General features: G+C 40.4%; 10 protein-coding genes across 10 annotated transcripts; all 10 read left to right on the top strand.

Annotated features, from left to right (window-relative positions):
• Positions 1 to 182: 182 nt before the first annotated feature.
• On the top strand, positions 183 to 2,213 carry TM35_000044360 (uncharacterized protein; the record flags this gene model as incomplete). Its single annotated transcript, XM_029022630.1, has 1 exon — positions 183 to 2,213. One exon carries the CDS (start codon positions 183 to 185, stop codon positions 2,211 to 2,213), a length of 2,031 nt encoding a protein of 676 aa, XP_028886288.1.
• Positions 2,214 to 2,587: 374 nt separating this feature from the next.
• On the top strand, positions 2,588 to 3,214 carry TM35_000044350 (uncharacterized protein; the record flags this gene model as incomplete). The annotated part of the gene is made up of 1 exon (XM_029022629.1): positions 2,588 to 3,214. The coding sequence occupies one exon, from the start codon at positions 2,588 to 2,590 to the stop codon at positions 3,212 to 3,214; it is 627 nt and encodes a 208-aa protein (XP_028886287.1).
• Positions 3,215 to 3,749: 535 nt separating this feature from the next.
• On the top strand, positions 3,750 to 5,258 carry TM35_000044340 (uncharacterized protein; the record flags this gene model as incomplete). Its single annotated transcript, XM_029022628.1, has 1 exon — positions 3,750 to 5,258. One exon carries the CDS (start codon positions 3,750 to 3,752, stop codon positions 5,256 to 5,258), a length of 1,509 nt encoding a protein of 502 aa, XP_028886286.1.
• Positions 5,259 to 5,801: 543 nt separating this feature from the next.
• TM35_000044330 (putative RNA binding protein) lies at positions 5,802 to 7,163 on the top strand (the record flags this gene model as incomplete). Its single annotated transcript, XM_029022627.1, has 1 exon — positions 5,802 to 7,163. The coding sequence occupies one exon, from the start codon at positions 5,802 to 5,804 to the stop codon at positions 7,161 to 7,163; it is 1,362 nt and encodes a 453-aa protein (XP_028886285.1).
• Positions 7,164 to 7,611: 448 nt separating this feature from the next.
• TM35_000044320 (NADPH cytochrome P450 reductase B) lies at positions 7,612 to 9,699 on the top strand (the record flags this gene model as incomplete). Its single annotated transcript, XM_029022626.1, has 1 exon — positions 7,612 to 9,699. The coding sequence occupies one exon, from the start codon at positions 7,612 to 7,614 to the stop codon at positions 9,697 to 9,699; it is 2,088 nt and encodes a 695-aa protein (XP_028886284.1).
• Positions 9,700 to 10,163: 464 nt separating this feature from the next.
• On the top strand, positions 10,164 to 10,742 carry TM35_000044310 (uncharacterized protein; the record flags this gene model as incomplete). The annotated part of the gene is made up of 1 exon (XM_029022625.1): positions 10,164 to 10,742. One exon carries the CDS (start codon positions 10,164 to 10,166, stop codon positions 10,740 to 10,742), a length of 579 nt encoding a protein of 192 aa, XP_028886283.1.
• A 796-nt stretch (positions 10,743 to 11,538) lies between these two features.
• Positions 11,539 to 11,886, top strand: TM35_000044300 (uncharacterized protein; the record flags this gene model as incomplete). Its single annotated transcript, XM_029022624.1, has 1 exon — positions 11,539 to 11,886. One exon carries the CDS (start codon positions 11,539 to 11,541, stop codon positions 11,884 to 11,886), a length of 348 nt encoding a protein of 115 aa, XP_028886282.1.
• A 276-nt stretch (positions 11,887 to 12,162) lies between these two features.
• TM35_000044290 (DHHC-type zinc finger family protein) lies at positions 12,163 to 13,128 on the top strand (the record flags this gene model as incomplete). Its single annotated transcript, XM_029022623.1, has 1 exon — positions 12,163 to 13,128. The coding sequence occupies one exon, from the start codon at positions 12,163 to 12,165 to the stop codon at positions 13,126 to 13,128; it is 966 nt and encodes a 321-aa protein (XP_028886281.1).
• Positions 13,129 to 13,400: 272 nt separating this feature from the next.
• Positions 13,401 to 15,461, top strand: TM35_000044280 (leishmanolysin; the record flags this gene model as incomplete). The annotated part of the gene is made up of 1 exon (XM_029022622.1): positions 13,401 to 15,461. One exon carries the CDS (start codon positions 13,401 to 13,403, stop codon positions 15,459 to 15,461), a length of 2,061 nt encoding a protein of 686 aa, XP_028886280.1.
• Positions 15,462 to 16,403: 942 nt separating this feature from the next.
• On the top strand, positions 16,404 to 17,501 carry TM35_000044270 (leishmanolysin; the record flags this gene model as incomplete). Its single annotated transcript, XM_029022621.1, has 1 exon — positions 16,404 to 17,501. One exon carries the CDS (start codon positions 16,404 to 16,406, stop codon positions 17,499 to 17,501), a length of 1,098 nt encoding a protein of 365 aa, XP_028886279.1.
• Between the last annotated feature and the right edge of the window lie 363 nt (positions 17,502 to 17,864).

The raw sequence follows: 17,864 nt of genomic DNA, 5'->3' as shown, positions 1-17,864 counted from the left end.
CACCTTTCACATTAACTCAATCAAAAGAATCATCTGCTTTCTTTTTCTTGCTACTCAAAAAAAAAAAAAATAATAAATAAATAAACAGAAAGATTGGGTTCCTAGAAGCGAGATAAGCTCCCCCAAACGAAAAGGAAAGGACTACCAAAATAAATAAAAAATAAAAAAGGAAACACTGTATAATGAGTGCACCGAAGTTTATCTCACTTCGTGTCACCCGCGACCAGCACGGCAACGCAGTTTCCATTGAGAGAGATGATAGTATGATGGATGATCAGAAGTACAGCTATACACCATCAACGAAACTCTCTACTTCTCAGGCAATAACAGATAATAAACAAAGACGAAAGAATACACAACGACCACCTTGGGTGCATCCCATTATCTCTCGTGGTACACAGACAAATACATCTGATCTCATCCTTGATGATGATGAGCAGCCGCCTACCATTATTGAGATGATTCAGCCCCAATGGGGAAGTACCACCATTCCTGTTTCTTCTCCTCTTTCTTCTCCTCCTGTTCTTTTTCCATCGGCAACACAAGAGGAGGAGAGTCTTTTCACAGAGAATGGAAAGGGAACATGTGGAGAGGAGTTTATCCTTTCCCTTTTTCCATCACCGATCAATCCACACACTTCACATGTCTCCCCTACACTAGACAGGAGTGGTAAACGGACGAGTGGTCCACATCTAGCACACAATAATAATAATAATAATAATAATAATAATAATAATAATAATAATAATAATAATAATAATAACTCACAAGAGAGTAAAAGCGTGCAAAAGACGTTTGTGTCTAAATCATCCTTCATAAATGAGCCGCGGAGGTCTGTCAGAAGAAGCGTGCCTATTGAGCGATCAAATGTCTCTGCAGTGCGGTGGTCAAAGTCACTTTTGCAATCTGGCTCTGTTCAGTCCTCAGTCTCTCCGTTAAGGGATTCGATTGAGATAATGAAAGGAGAGCAACAGCAGCAACAACAACAACGATATGAAGAAAAGGAAGAAAAAGAAATACGACAAGATCAATATCAAGAACAAACCTCTTTGCTGCATAATAAGCAGAAGTTGGATGAAATGTTAGGAATATGTGAATCTGTAATGGATGAAAGGATGCTTCCGGAATCACAAAAGTTGAGATCACCTTCATTACATCAGCAGGATTCCTCTCACGCACATGATATTCAACAAACAGAGACGAGAGGTCATTCGGAGGATATAAAGAGCGAGAAGATATCAGATTATCCATTGTATTCTCCATCATTGAATACTTCAAAAGATGAGGAAGTAGTATCAGAAACGAGTAAAGCTACAAATAGTTCTCGTGTATTAAGTGTGCCCAAAGAGGAGGAGGAGAAGAAGAAGAAAGAGAAGAACGTTAATGTTGATGAAGAGAAAAGTGCACATTCTGTGGAAGCTCTGCAAGAGGTAGATGAAATGAAATCCTCCACCAATGGTGAAGAGCATATCAATCAGCAAGAGAAGAATGATAATACAGATTCTATTATAGAAGTCCTTCGGGGTGAGCTGCAGTATTCTCATTCCTGTATTGAACAGCAACAGCAACAGTTTATTGATGCCATTCGTGAATCTACACAACATCAGGGTGAAATGGTTAATATTATGAAGAAATTGGTACAAACTCAAAGTAGTGGGGATCACAAGCAACAAGAAGAAGAAGAGAAAGAGAATTCATTAGATTTACGAGAGTCTTGTACGTCACTATCTATTATGGAAGATGTGAAGGAATCTCAAGATGTTGAGAGTGGAAAAAACAGTAGTAACATCAGTAGCAGCGATTACAGTAGTGTGGAAATTGGTAAATATGAAGAAAAGAAGTCCTTTTGCATGGAGAATAACAGTGATAACGAAGAAGAAGAAAAAGTATCTGAAGGGGAAAAGGAAAAAATGATATTTCTGCCATCGTGGTATCAGAAACTCCCGTATACTCGGGAAGCTTCTCTAACCCGCAATATATCAAACTATCTCGCAAAGAAAGTGAATGAAATGTACATGCATGATTCCCAAGAGAAAATTCTTGCTGGCTCCTTTCTTTCTTCTGATGATGGAATTCCTGCAGTCTCTCCTTCACACTCCTTCTTAACAAAGGGGTCAAGGGCTCCAGTAGTTCATGAGGAAGTTGTAGAAGATCCTTTGGTGTCATTCTACGAACTTCGTTCTGCTTATTATCGTGCGAGACATAAAGAATGAAGGAAGTGTGAAGTGCTGATTCGGAAATAAGTAAAAGAAAAAAAAAAGAATCATGTCTTTTAATATAGTTAATATTTTTTTTTTGAGTGTTAGTTCGTATTTTTTTTGTATATATATAATTAAACTATTGACATTACTATTATTATCGTTTATTATTATCGAACATCAAATGTGTATTTTTGTTCTCCTCCATTACTCTGAATAATAATAATAATAATAATAATAATAATAATAATAATAATAATAAACTCTATATTTGGGATATTTCTGAACTGAATTTTATTTCTCCGTAATATGTTGTTTCTTTTTTTCCTTTTTTATTTTCTAATTATATGTTTATTGAGATAGTACCTCTGTATCGGAGAGTTTGAGTGATGCATAGGAATACTCTTCCTGGGACATTATTTGTGGCCCTTGCTGTTCTACTCCTGGGACTTCTTCTGAGTAGTTCCCTAGCGCCAATTGCTCGTAGAGAGTGTGATGATGGTAATATCTTTATTTTTGGTTTTCTTCTGGAGTATGAAAAGTCCGTTAATACAAGTGAAGGTAACAACTCCACTAGTCTTCAAACACATCCGTTACCGTACAAAATAGCGGAAAATGTAAAAAATAATAAGATTCGGTTTTCTGTTTCTGATTTCCCAAATGGGGCTCTTCGAACTTGTATGATTCTTTACATTATCTTAACTTGTCTTTGTGGATTATTTGCCTTGGTGTCCATTACAGCTGTTGTGATGGATACGACGATGCACCTAGTGAAATGGAATTCTTTTCAGTATCGTCGGTTGTTGGTTGTTTTGTGCCTCACATTAGTGTTTGTTGGACGTTTTATTATTGTGGTGATAATGGCCACACGTGGTCAGTTGTATGCAGAGATTGAAAATGGATGTTTTGTTCACTCTGGACAAGTCTATTTACATTCAGGATTTTCTGTCTCACTAGTCAGTCTCTGTATCTGCATTCTCGCTGATGTTGCCTTGTGGAACACTGGTTTTCGTTAGGACATCCGCTGCTGAGTGGAAAATATTGAAGGAGAGAGATCAATTTTTCTTTTTTTCTGTTTGTTTGTCCTTCTTCATTGTCTGGGTTTTTTTTTTTTTTTTTTTCTTTTTGTCTTTCTCTCTTTCTTCCTTTCTTTGTTTCCTTCAGTGTAAAGAGTATAGGAGTAGCGAGTGAGAAAAGAGGCGGGTGGATGTTGGAGGGAGAAAAAAAAAAAAAAATGAAGGATTAGAGATGGCTTGAAGTTGAAGTACATAGTAATGTGTCCTCTTTATATATTTCTTTCTCTTTTCCTCAGTTTATTTATTTATTCTTCTTTTTTTTTCTGGATTGATTAATACCCCATAGCATAATTGGGAACCCAAGTGGTGAGTTTATTATTATTATTATTATTATTATTATTATTATTATTCTTTATCGCCTTTGTTATTTATTTTTTCCTATTTTTATCTTTTTTTTTATCTTTATTCTTCTTCTATATCATCATCATATTCTTTTTTTTTTTTTCTTTTTTAACAAAGAGTGATGGAGACAAAGATGATTCTCGATAATGTTTTTCCTGTTAGCAGCGGTGTGCCGTCGTTGGGGCTGCAGGTTGGCGGGGCCCCACTGGAGGAAGTTTTGACCGCCGTCGTCCGACTCCTGCGATCGCAACAGCAGGAACTCGAGGGACTCCGCAGGGAATTGGGAGAGAGAATTAGTAATAACGAAGTTAAACTGCAAAAACATGATGAGGATATTAAAAGTCTGTCGGATGATTTGAAATTACAGGCACGTCCCATCCATTTCTACAATCAACCGCCTATACACACTATGGCGGAGGCCGTTACAAATATGGAGTCTCGTTTGGCTCGTGTAGAGAAAAAGGAAAAGAAGGATATGGCTGTACATTTAGGTGAAACCAATAATAAAAAATTAGCGATTTTATACTATAATCAATGGTTGGTTTTTAGAAAGATGCGAACGAGTGGTAAATTTTTGCTAGTAGAAACAAAGAAAAATATTTGGCAACGATACATGAGAAAGTGGAATCGATTTCTCGCTTTTCAGGCAAAGCGACGGGCCCAGCAGCGACATCTCACAAGATTATTATTAATGCATGAGAATCGTTTGTTGATGACATATTGGTATAAATGGACTGAACAAATAAAAACAAAAGAATATCATCGTGTGCAAAGAAGAATGTCAGCGTATGATAGTGCGGACTTGGTACTTCGTTTAACCTCTCGTAGTATAGCCAGACGTGCATTTAATGATTGGATGAAATTTACAGAATCTTCCATGGAATCTAGAAACTCTATAAAACGGGCTTTACTACTTGAACAGAAAACAGCTCGATTGTTAGCAGAAGGATATCTACAAAAATGGTTTGATGCACATCGAATGCGCAGAATTTTTCTTATGCGTTTGAAGGTATTGGAAGTTATGCGAACAAAAATATATCGTGATTTTACGCATTCTTATCTGAAACGTTGGTTTTCTTTTACTGAAAAACGACGTCATCGGCGTCGTATTTACTCCCTTATTCCATACTATCATCATGGCAATCTCACTGCCTTGGCGCGTCGTTATTTCTCTCGTCTCTACACCTTCCGTTTACTGCGTAGAGAAACACGTGGGAAGGAGGCATTAGAGCAACGTCTGAAGGAATTAGGAGAACGTGCAGATGGAATTCAAAGACAGTTAGATTTAGGTCTTCATACATTATCACATACAAACAGTGTATTGGCTCGTGTAGTGGACACCGTTATGATTGCAGAGGAACCACGTTCTGCTATTCAACGATTATTACATGAAGAAACATCAGATTTCATGTCTAAAGTATCGTTGGTAAATGAAGTAGAAACCCGAATACCAACGGTTAACACTTTTAATACTCCAATGGGTATTAGAGAAGCAGAACCTTCAAATGAGCGGGAATGGCAAACAGTCAAAGAGCAACAACAGAAAGAATATTCTAACGCAGGGGAAATGCTTCAGAAGCTACGTGCTCGTCTAGATAAAACATACAAAACAAGTACAAACAGTTCAAATGGTAGTGTATAAGGTTATCTTTTTTTTTTTGTGCCTGTGTGTTTGTATGTTTTTTTTATTATTTATTATTATTTATTATTCCCCTTTTCGTATATATATAATATATACATACATGTATTTATGATTGTATATTTTAGGGGTGAGGGTACCTGTTTTCTCAATATCTTTTATTATTATTATTATTATTATTATTATTATTATTATTATTATTGTCCCTATCTCTCTTTCTTTTACCCTTTCTCATTTACCTACTCACGCATACGTGTTTGTCTTCTTTTTCTCTTTTTTTCTTTGAAGAAAGGTTGCCACAATATTCTGTGTTTTATTATATCTCTTTTTCTTTTTGCTCTGCACTATTTGGCTTAGTACTACGTGACTCTCTCTATCTCTCTCTCTCTCTCTCTCTTTCTTTCTTTCTTTCTTAACCATTATTCTCATTTCCTCATAGCCACCTTTTTTCAAAGTAATAGGGAAAAGGTAGTCTTTTCTTCTTTAAAAAAAAAAAATAAATAAAAAAAAGAGAGATCTTTCTTTCTATTGATTTCATTCAGACACATGTCTCTGACAGCAGAGCTATTTGGTTCAACCGCCCCATCGTCATCGGCGGCAGCGGCAAAATCAAATGAAAATAATGGTGGTGAATCTACAAGTAAAGCCATTTCGTTTGAACCAACAAAAAAGGCTTCCTTTGATCTTTTCGCATTAGCACCACAAGTGAAGAAAGCTTCTCGTAAAGAAAAACAACGTCTTCGTGTGATTGAGAATGCGAAAACGAACAAGGGTGATCAGGGTGTTGGGGAATCAGAAAAGGAAAGTATCTTCGCCACAGTGCTTCTTGATGATGATAAAGATAAGATGGATGGAGCAGAGAAAAATGGGTCTAAACGGAAAAAGCATCTACGTCATGCACTTCACAAAAATGAAGAAGAAGAATCTCGTACAGTATTTCTTGGGAATCTTGTAAATGATGTTAAGAAACGGACGATAGAAAAAATATTTAAAAACTGTGGTACAATTGAATGTGTCCGCATTCGTGCTCAAGCTCTTGAGGAAGAAGAAGATGGACCTAGTAAACATAATAATAACAGTAATAATAATAAAAAACAGAAGAAAGGCGTTGGTCGTGCCATACGTATCCTTCGTGGAGAAATTAAAAAAGGTGATGAGTACAGTGCAGTGGCATATGTTTTATTTAAAGACAAATCATCTGTTGCGAAGGCTCTTGAAAAGAATGGTATCATTGTAGAAGGTCGTCATATTGTTGTTACTACTATGGATGCTGAAAGCACCGCCTACGCACCCGATACATCTGTGTTTATTGGAAATATTGCATATGATACGAATGAAGAGATGGTGTGGAATTTTTTCATGGACAAAGGTGTCTCTGATGTAAAGCGTGTACGTTTGGTTCGAGACCGTGAAACTGGGAAATGCAAGGGATTTGGTTACGTAGAGTTTCATCACACTTCATCCGTGCCGAAAGCCATCGCCGTGCGGGGAAGTTTACTCAACGGCCGTGAAGTGAGAATTGTGCATGTGCAGAAGTCCAAGGCACTTGGTGCCATTCAAGTAAGTAGGAGGGAAAAGCGAAAGCGTGAGGAACAGGCTGGCTATGGTAATAATGGGAAAGGTGGCGGCAAGAATGAGAGTAGAAATAATAATAATAATAATAATAATAATAATAATAATAATAATAATAATAATAATAATAATAATAAGAGATCCCGCAGAGAAGAAAAGGGGAACTCTACTCGAGAAGCTGGTGGTGATGATCAACCCTCGTGGATGGGCGTCGTGACAAATCCCCGCAAAAAGATACCGAAGGATCTCCGGCCGTTGGTGGAAGGAAAAAAGGCCCGCACGCCTTCAGGCCCGCGAGCCCCAGTGAAGCGTAAAATGCGCAATCCAGAGAAGTAACCTTTTTTTTCCAGGTTCTTTTTCTTTTTGTTTTTGTTAATATTTCTGGCTACCTTTTTTTTTTTTTTATTTTGTTGGCATTTCTGTATGGAGAAATGTTATAATAAATAAATAAAAAAAATGAGGAGGTGTTTGTATTTGTCTCTGTGTCTCTCTGTGTATGTGTGTGTGTGTGTGTGTGTGTGTGACTGATTGAGAAAATGGCGAATAATCGAGTAAAAAAAAAAAATCAAATAAAAAGGCAGGTGTCTCTCTAGACAAAAAGTAAAAAAATAAGAAATAAAAAGATGAGGAGAGAGAGAGAGAGTAGTCGAAAAGTAAAATTTCACTTTGGTTGTTTCTTTTTCATATATATGCTAAGAACAGAAAAAATGTTTTTCTTCTATTTTTTTTCTTCTTCTATTCTTCTTTTCTTTGAATTTGGTGTTTAACTTCTATTTAACTAGGGATGAGGCGTCCTTTGGTGGTTGCAGTCTGCGTTATTGCAGGTGCTTCTATTGGGGTGTTAATTGCACGACTGTTGAAATCACGTAAATATACCGCACCATATACTAGGAACTTTTCTTCAAAATACACTGATATAATAAAAAGAGAAGGAAATGGAAATGTTGAACATAGTGATGAGACCGCACGTATAATGGTTATTTATGGAAGTAGTTCTGGTAATGCTGAAGGTTATGCTAAAAACTTGGTATCGGATTTAAAAGAACGTGGTGCTGATGTATCACTTATTGATCCCTCTTCATGGTCTCATTTAAGTCAGTTTAACTCGAATCAACCTCTTTTCCCAATGAATGCGAAAGGTGAACCTCCTATTGTAATATTTATAGTTGCAACTACAGGTGAAGGAGAAGTCCCAGCCAACTTTTATTGTCTCTTTGCAGAGATGCGATCAGCTTTGCAAAAGGGAGGAACAGAAGGTAAAATGGTATTTTCTAACGTATCCTATGCTGTTTTTGCTTTAGGTGATAGCTCTTATAAGTACTTTTGTCGAGGAGGATTAGATGTCAATATGTTTCTTAAAAGAGGTGGAGGAAAAGAGTTGCTACCTGTTGTTATTGGGGATGCACGAAATCCACTACAAGAAGAAGTATTTGAAGAATGGGAAGAAAAACTTATGGGAGTTCTTGAAGAACGATGTGGAATAGTATTAACTGCTGGATCCGATGCTCCTCCTAAACCCCAATTAATATTTCAGTTTACACCTGAAAAAACTGTTAGTCCATTACCCTATATTCCACCACCTTCATTACTAGAACCATCTATGCAAAACCCTGTTCAACTTGTAGTAAAAGGGAAGAACTCACGTACAGTGCAACGAGATGATGATGGTAGTTTTATTCTTCATCTTGTTTTAAGTAGTGAGGATCACATGATAACTTATCAAGCAGGAGATCATCTTGGTATTTATCCAGCTAATTTACCTGATATAATTGAAGCGTATCGAATAGTATTAAATATTTCTGAAAAAGAATGGATGACACCTGTAGAATTGTGCACAACTGCAAATGCAAGATCTCGAGCCTCATTAAGAAATACATTTCCTGCACGTGTTACTTTACAAAAAGTATTTGAATATTATTTAGATTTATCAGGTAAACCTCGTAAGTCAATGTTGCGTGTATTAGCGAAATATTGTTCTGATCCAAATGAAAAAAAACTCTTTATGGAAATACTTAACCGAGATAATCAAAAAAATAAAAAACAAAATTCAAAGGAGATGGATTCCTCAACTCTAGAATTATCATCAACTTATTTATTTCGAACCTTACTAGATTATCTGAAAAAATTTCCAAGTTGTTGTTCTATACCTATAGGTCACTTCTTGGAGATGATGCCACGGGTTCAACCACGGTATTACTCCATAGCCTCAGATATGATGACACATCCAAAAACGATAGAAGCGTTTATCCGAATTGTTCCTGATGGAATGAATTCAAAATATCTTCAAAGTATTTCAGTTGGAGAAAAGATAACTGCCTTTATTCATAAATCTACATTTCATCTTCCTGCAAAGTGTGGTGAACGTCCAGTTGTGATGATTGGACCTGGTACAGGTGTTGCCTCTATGATAGGTTTCTGTTATCGACGGGCGGCATTGATGAAAAAACAACCAAATGCGGCATTTGGTCCAATGGTTCTTTTCTTTGGGGCCCAACGACGTGAGAGTGAGTACTTTGTACGGGAAGAGTTAGAAGGATGGTGTCCTCAAGGCGAAGGGAAACTCCCAGACGCAGAGGTGTTCCCACCTCCTGTTCTCACACTCTTGGATTTGGCCTTTAGTCGGGATCAGTGTGAAAAGTACTATGTGACAGACCTTATAGAAAAGCATAAAGATTATCTTTTTAAACTTCTTACTAGTAATGCAAATGGTGGATGCCTTCTTTATGTTTCAGGAAATGCTTCTGAAATGGCAAAAAGTGTAGATCAGGCTTTGGTAAACCTTTTAGTTTACGGTGGAATGACTCGCACTGCGGCATCTAAATTTTTACAGAACATGGAAAACGAACATAAGTTTATGAAAGATGTGTACTAATCGTGTTAAAAAAAAAAAAAATGGGAAAAAAGAAGAAAAATATATATAATATAATTATTTTTCACGATGTTGTTCTCTTTTCACCTTCTTTTTTTTTGTGTGTATATGTCCTTGTTGTGGGAACCTTATTTTGCTTCCTTCTTAAGAGGAAGAAGAAGAAAAAAAAAAAAAAAACTGTTTCGTCAAAGGCGAATATTCTCAGTTTTTTTTTTTTGTTCGTCCTTTCTTTTCATTTCGTTTTTTTTCTTACTTTTGCTTATCTTATGGAAAGAGAAGAGTCCAGTTTTGTAAGTAATACCATTTACTTATATATTTATATTTTAATCTTGCCACCTTGTCTCCTTTGTTTTCTTTTCTTTTCTTTGTGACTAAATATTCTCTCTTTCAAGTTAACTATCACACCTTTATTGGGGTTAAGAACGAAACCGGTGCTAAATTTATATATAGAAGCATCTGCAGTTGCCATGAGCTCTGATGAAATGGATGCCTTTCGTGCAGAACTACTGCGACAAAAGATAATATTTGAGGCGGAGCTGCGACGCCAAAGGGAGACATTTGAAGAACAGCTTTCGAGGATGGCGCAGGAATTAGCCGACCGGGAGGCTGACTGTCGTAACCTGCAGGCAGTTGTCACGATTCTGGGGAAAAAAATAGACTCACTTCTCGAACGCCGCGTGGCCACACCGCAGCGACGCCCCTCGCCGAGCCGGCAGCCAAACAGTCCACCCGACGATCACGCAGCACGCGAGACGGCCTCCGCTCGTCACATTCCACCACTTCGTGTCCCGAGTCCCACCACGCGACGGGCATCTCCGTTCCGGCGCAATACAAATTCATCATCCGCCAGACTCGCTCCCACAGGCTCTATCTTTCATGGGCAAAGTATTAGCAGCGTAGGGGGCAGCTGTCACAACAGCCCGGCACGGACGGCCAGTCTTAATGGTCAACGACCAAAACTTGGACACGAGAATATACCTGACCACTGTCTTGTTCGTAGAACGAGCGGTGCACGTTCACAAAAACTTAAGACGGGAGATTATTGATGACGAAAGTATAATTAATTTCCTGAAATGTGGCACACAAATATATATATATATATATATATATATATATATATATATGCGTGCTCTTGTATGTTGTCTTTTTGGTCCCTTTCGTTATCCATGTCGATGGGTTTCTGTTTTTGTTGTTGTTGTTATTATTGTTGTTCTTCTTTTGGGGTAGCGCACACGTGGATTATCTAGATATATATATATACATATATATAATATATATAAACAGAAATGTGTTTTTGTTTCGTTGTTGTTTATCTTGTGGTCCGGCACTTTTTTTAGAGGACTAGAGTGTCGGTTGCGTTTTCTCTCTTGAGTGCGCTTTTTTTCTGTCTTTTCGTGGATTGGAATGGGGAAGGGGTCCTATTATTCTATCAAACTACGTGACGGAAACTGCATCCCTTTCCCTCCCATAACCTCTCTCAAAAAAAAAAAGGTAAAATGCAGTGGGGCCCGGCGGCAATAGAATGTGCTGTTTTTGCGCTGGTGGGCAATGTATCAGCTTCACTTTTCTGACGCAGATGTTTATTCCACTCTTTTTTTTTCTTCTTGAGTATTATAATTTCTCTCTGGTTTGGCCTTCACTCGTTCAGTACTCTTCTTTTGCTTTTATTGTTTGGTTGTTGTTGTTGTTGTTGATTGTTTGGTTGGTGGTGTTTTTCTTTTTTTTTTCTCTATCGTTATTATTATCAACAATTCATTTGAAAGACGCACAAAGGAGGTGTTCTTATCCGGCGTCAGATTTCCCATTTTTAAAGGCAAAATTAACCACCAGAAAAAGGTGAAAATGGTTTCGGGTAATAGCAAAGAACCTCCGTCCGGAGTAGATAAGCGCACCTTGGAGAATATGAAAATAGCAGAAAAAATTGGTGCGGAGAGTTTTGAAGAAAATACACAAATTCTTCGAAAAATGGCCTGGCGTGGAGTACGTGCCTTTTTGGTGTGTGGCTTCGGTGTTGCTGCCTTTGGCTATGCGATGCGCCGGCGGCGTATGTATGAAGAGATGAAGCGCGCACAGGCACTTGAAGAGGAACCGACTCAGCGTTATCTTGAGGAGATGCGGGGGCTAGGTTTTGATGTGGATACCTTAGAGGAGGAACTCGAAGCGGAACGAAGGGCCAAACAACTGAAGTGAGGCCCCCCATCCCATCCCAATGGAAAGAATGGAAGGAGGGAGGAAAAAAAAGGAAGAAAGAAAAAGGTTTGACCTCTCAAGTGTTACTTTATTCTTTTTTTTTTCAATATAATGATTAAAGTAAACAAAGGGAAATTATTAGAGTAGGTTTATTTTTCTTTTTTTTTTACATGACTTTCTTTTCTTTTTTTTTCTCAAAAAAAAAAGGAAAAGGAAAAGGACTTGTAGCGGAGTCTCTTTTTTTTTTGCGTGTGCCTTGTGTGTGTGTGTGTGTTCATGCAAAATGCCATTCCTCTTACAACGGGGAGTACATTTCCCCAACGTGAACAATACGGTCAGGACAGAGTCACATGTGCGAATGTGAATGTGAATCCAAATTCGAATATGGAGTTCTATCAGGTTTTTGAGGGGTCTATGGCACGGGCACCTCCAATTCGTTGGTCAAATGCTCCCAAACGTGTACTAGGTCGATCTCATTTGATTTGCTGCTGTATTCTTCCACGCGATGGTGCAAACAGTATTTGTATTGTTGTTTTTCTCCTTCTAATTGATCTCATATTTATGATTGGTGTAGTGCCGCGTGGAGAATTTTACAGTTATCTAATCGTTTCCATCCTTTCTATCGCTGCCCTTATTTGTTTGATTTTATCTGTGACGGTTGATCCTGGAATCTTGCTACCTCTTCCCCCTGACCCAGGACGACAACCTCAGATAACCATGATTAACGGTAAAGAAGTGCTTTGCAAGATATGTCCTACGTGTCACATAGTTCGACCTCCTAGAAGTACACATTGTCAATTTTGTGACTACTGTGTTGAGGTATTTGACCACCATTGTGGTGTAATAGGATGTTGTGTTGCCAAGAGAACTTTTCGTTTCTTTGGTGGTTTCTTCATTTTTACAAGTATTCTCGCGATATTTATTCTTATTCGCTCTGCGGTGGCGCTTGCTGACACCCCTAGAGATACTGATACTGCATCAGGACGTTGGACAATTGCTGCTACCACTGTTTCTCTTGTGGTAGCTGGTTTTGCTGGTTGTATTGTTGTCCCAATGGCGGTGTATTACGTTTACCTCGGTTGCATGAACTCTACGCAGAAGGAATCCGCTCGTTTCGGCCTTGGATTGTTTGAACCAAATCGAGATTTCCATGAGGGTTTTTTCCGTAATTTCTGGCGTCGCTATTTCGGATCCCTCGGAAAGAGCCGCATTACAGCGGAAAATGCTAATATCCGTGTTTAGAACCCTTTTGGATTGATGTCATCTACACAATCTTTTTTTGTTCTTGTCATTGTCGTTGTTCTTGTTTTTCTTCAACCTTCCTCTTCGCGCGGCGAAAGCGAAAAAAAAAAAAGTGTGGTTTTTCTCCTCTCTGTGTGTTGTGTGTGTGTTGTGTGCTGGTTTATATGTTTATACACGTTGCTTAATAGTTGATATGTCACTCTTTTTTTTAACCTTTTTCTCCTTTCCTCTGAACACAGCTTTTACAAGCTTCTCAGCGAAAACACGCAGTTATGCACAATTCGTACACATGTGCCGTGGTGGGCCGCTATTCTTCGCATCCCCCGGTGCTCACACTGCTGTTGCTGGTGCTGCTGTGCTGTACCGCCGGGTGCCTCGCCGCTATTCCCCACCGCTGCATACACGGCGAGATAAGCCGGAAGAACAGGGCAACTGGGGTGGTGCGGGAGATACCCCACAGAGGGCAGGGCGCGATGCAGGCATACACCGCCAGTGCTGCTATAACCGAAGAGGAAAAGAATAAACTAAACTGGGCGCCTATCCGCATCAAGGCATTCACAAGGGATCTGGACGACCCATCAAAGTATTGCTCAGGTATTGGGGAGGTACGTTACGATGCGTTGAACGACATAATATATTGTGGAGCCAACGATATATTGACAGTGAGGATGAAGAGAATTATCGTGGAGCAGATTATTCCCGAGGCGATTAAAATGCACAGTGAGCGTCTTTCCGTGGTGCCAACCGAAGGTATTAAGGTTCCAAGGATGAGTGGAGGGTACTGCGGTTACTTCAACATCCCTGAGGAGCATCATACGGAAGGATTGGTTGATGCCGATTTGTATATCTACGTCAGCGCCATGCCGTCACGCGACACAGCCGCGTGGGCGGTTTCTTGCAGTTATTTAAAAGATAAGCGCCCCTATGCTGGTGTCATCAACCTGACTCCCTCTTATGTGAAACCCACAGATTCATTCATTCGCGTAATGGTGCACGAGATCGGACACATTCTTGGTTATGATGAATTTACGTTTGCGGCGCTGAATATCATTGGTACTCATACAAACGTTCGGGGAAAAAAAAAGGTGTGGATCATAAATACTACGAAATCGAGGGATGTGGCGAGGAAGTATTTCGACTGCCCCAATGCCAGTGGAGTGGAACTGGAGAACCAAGGTGCCGCATCAGCTCGTTCACACATTGAGGAGCGGAATGCAAGGGAAGATTTTATGGCTCCTGGGGCCATGATTGGCCGCTACAGCGTACTATCACTGGCAATATTTGACAGCATGCCATTTTACAAGGCAAACTTCGACAAGGCAGAGCCGATGAAATGGGGCAACAAATCCGGTTGTAAATTTCTGGATGAAAAGTGTATTAAAGACGGTAAGAGTTCTTTTCCCGAAATGGTCTGCGACACACCTTTTCCAAAGGTCCTGAACCTCTGCACACTCGATCGTTTGGCTCTGGGGTACTGCACACTAAAAGAACATGATTATGTCTTGGCTGAGGAATACCGGTACTTCCCCGACAACAATCGGTATGGCGGCAGCAATAACTTTATGGATTTCTGTCCCATTGTTGGACGCCACCGTGAACCCTGGTGCACTAAAAGCTTTTCGCTAAATGGTGAAGGAAGCTACGTCGGCCCGGACTCACGTTGTGTAAAAGGTGAAGGGCTCAAATATATGAAAAGGGCTATTGGTGATGTGTGCGTGAAGACGGATTGCAATAAAGAGAAGAAGAAGTTGAGGGTGCAGTTCTATGAGAGCCAAACGTGGTATGAGTGTGAGGAGGGGAAGAAGATCACGCCAAAGAGTTTTTATCTCTGGTCTGGGAATATTATCTGTCCCAAGTACGAAGAGGTATGCGACGTGCTTCCCAACCTCAGCATTGTTCTGGACCCACTGCCAGTCAAGGAAGACGACGACAACCCTGCTCCTGGGAACATCACGTGGAAGATACCTGAATCCGCAATGGAAGATCGAAATGAAGAGGGCGAAGTAAACCCATCTGTTAATGACGAAAGTGCTTCGCCCCATACTTCTAATGGTGCTGGCTCGCAGGGTTCCATCACCCATAACGATCCAACAACAGGTACGACGGTTCGGGGAGAAACGAATATTCCTGATGTGCACATCGGTGATCATGACACAATAATCGACCCAACCGAAGCACCGAGTAAGAATGTACAAGGTGGAACAACACACTTGCCTAACAACACTGCTGGTATTACTCTGAATATTGGAGTGGGTGATGGCAGTGTTACTGCTGCTGGGTGTGCACCCCTTCTGTTCCTCGTCGTTGCCGTCGCCGTGGCGGTGTCTCTGTGAGCAAACCTCTTCAAACACTCTGTCCTCCTCTGCAACTCGGAAGGACGTGTACGCAAGGAGCACAAATAACAAATCAGGTATATCTGTCAGCATTGGTTCTTTGTCTCTGTGTGTGTGTGTGTGTTGGCGACTTGGGTTAGAAATGTTTAGCACCGGATGCACTGTGACAGACGTTATATTATTCTATGGAAAGAACATCATTATCACCCCTTGAAGGACACAGCTTCCGCCCCGTACTATTTCTGTGTAATTCAATATGATGGTGGTGTCCCCCCCATACTGATGGGCAATTTACTGATTGGAAATAATAAGGTTTTTTCCACATCAATATATACTGCTTCGGCTTTGTCATTTTTGCTTATTGGTTCTTCACTATCCTTGTGTATTTCACTGTGTATGTATGTGTGTTGGACCTACTACTTTTGGGCTATCACCAATAAGGAGTTTTCAATAATTTTCTTTTTTTTGCTGAAATACAATAACCCCTTTTGACTTGTTTTTCTTGGAAAAGTATGGATATCTTTATATGTAATATATGTGTGTGTTTTTTGGCACTTTTGCTTTCCGGGGTATCATCAATAAGGGTTTATCAATATACTGCTTCGGCTTCTTCTATTGTGGACGAGTCCTTCACTCCGTGTGTGTGTTTCTTTGTGTGTGTGTGTGTGTGTGTGTGTGTTGCACCTATTACTTTTGGGAAATTATCAATAGGGGTTTTTTTAATAAAATTTTTTTGCTGATATACAATAACTTCTTTTAGCTAGGAAAATATGGATATTTGTGTATGTGGATGTAGGCGTTTGTTGGGCCGTATGCAGGTTTCTTTGCGCTGTTCAGTAGTTGATGTGTCACTCTTTTTTTTTTAACCTTTTTCTCCTGTGCCCTTTTTCTCCTTTCCTCTGAACACAGCTTTTAGAAGCTTCTCAGCGAAAACACACAGTTATGCACACTCCGTGCGCGCGCGCCGTGGTGGGCCGCTATTCTTCGCACCCCCCGGTGCTCACACTGCTGTTGCTGGTGCTGCTGTGCTGTACCGCCGGGTGCCTTGCCACTATTCCCCACCACTCCATGTACGGTGAGACAAGTCAGAAGAACAGGCCAACTGGGGTGGTGCGGGAGATACCCCGCAGAGGGCAGGGCGCCGTGCAGGCATACACCACCAGTGCGGCCATCGACTCCAGCGACTCCAAAGATAACAAGAACTTTGAACCTATCCGCATCAAGGCATACACGAGGGACCTGAACGACCCCTCAAAGTACTGCACAAGGGCGGGTGATTACTGCGATACACCCAGTTATAATAGGCAATACTGCCATCACAGTAGTGTGCTAACAGTGAGGAAGAGAAAAATATTGGTGGAGTGGTCTATTCCCGCGGCAATTAAACTCCACACGGACCGTCTCCTTGTGCATCGAGCTGAAGGTATTGTTAAACTTCGAAGAGAAGATGTTCGTGGACAATGCGGCTGGTACAACATCCCCGAGGAGCACTATACTGAGGGTTTGGGAGATGCCGATTTGCACGTTTACGTCAGCGCCGCAGCGTCAGACAGCTACTCGAGGGAGTTTACTTGCCAGAGGTTGAAGAATCACCGTCCAATTGCTGTTGCCATCAACTTGGAACCCACTTCTGTGCTGGCCACTGAGCATCATATACGTACAGTTGCACATGAAATTGCACATGGTCTTGGTTTTGATGGCACGACGTTTGCTCATCTCAAGATGATTTCTGCCGTTGAAAACGATGTGCGGGGCAAGCCCCACGTGTTTCTGGTAGTGTCTCCTAAGGCAAAAGAAGTAGCACAAAAGTACTACAACTGCAGCAAGGCCCCTGGCCTGGAGTTGGAGGACCAGGGTAACAGTGCTCTATCGCACTTTGAAATGCGCAACGTTCGGGGTGAGCTGATGTCACCTAAAGCCCCTGGAGGAGGATCCTACAGCGCACTGACACTAGCAGTTTTTGATGACATGCCATTTTACAAGGCAAATTCCTTGGTAAGGATGTGCTACCTTATCGTGGTACCGAGGTTAAGTACTTGAATTTATTCAAGGAAACTAAATGCACTCAATAAATTTTTGAAGGAGGTGGTCTCCTTAAAAACCAATTTCTTTTTCTTTTCCTTTTAACACATGTGTTCTTCGGAATGCTATCCCCTTGGTGACGTTTGGCCATCGAAAGGTGGAGCCAGGGTCCATTACCTCGTATTCTGCGGGGGAAGCCATGGGCCAGTAAACTCTGGTGCGGAGTTTTACTGGTTTCATAAGCTACAAACGTCATACAGCACCGGGGCCAGCGGAGTCGTGCTGGGACAAAACTTTATCCAAGAAGGCCCTGGGGCGCGTGCCGGCGTGCCATCAGCAGCAGTTTTCTTTTACATGATTCACCTTAGTGTGAATGCTGCT

Source organism: Trypanosoma theileri (genome assembly GCF_002087225.1).
Source record: "Trypanosoma theileri isolate Edinburgh chromosome Unknown TM35_Tth_4_V1, whole genome shotgun sequence".
NCBI lineage: Eukaryota > Euglenozoa > Kinetoplastea > Trypanosomatida > Trypanosomatidae > Trypanosoma > Trypanosoma theileri.
This window is presented reverse-complemented; position numbering and strand designations above follow the sequence as displayed.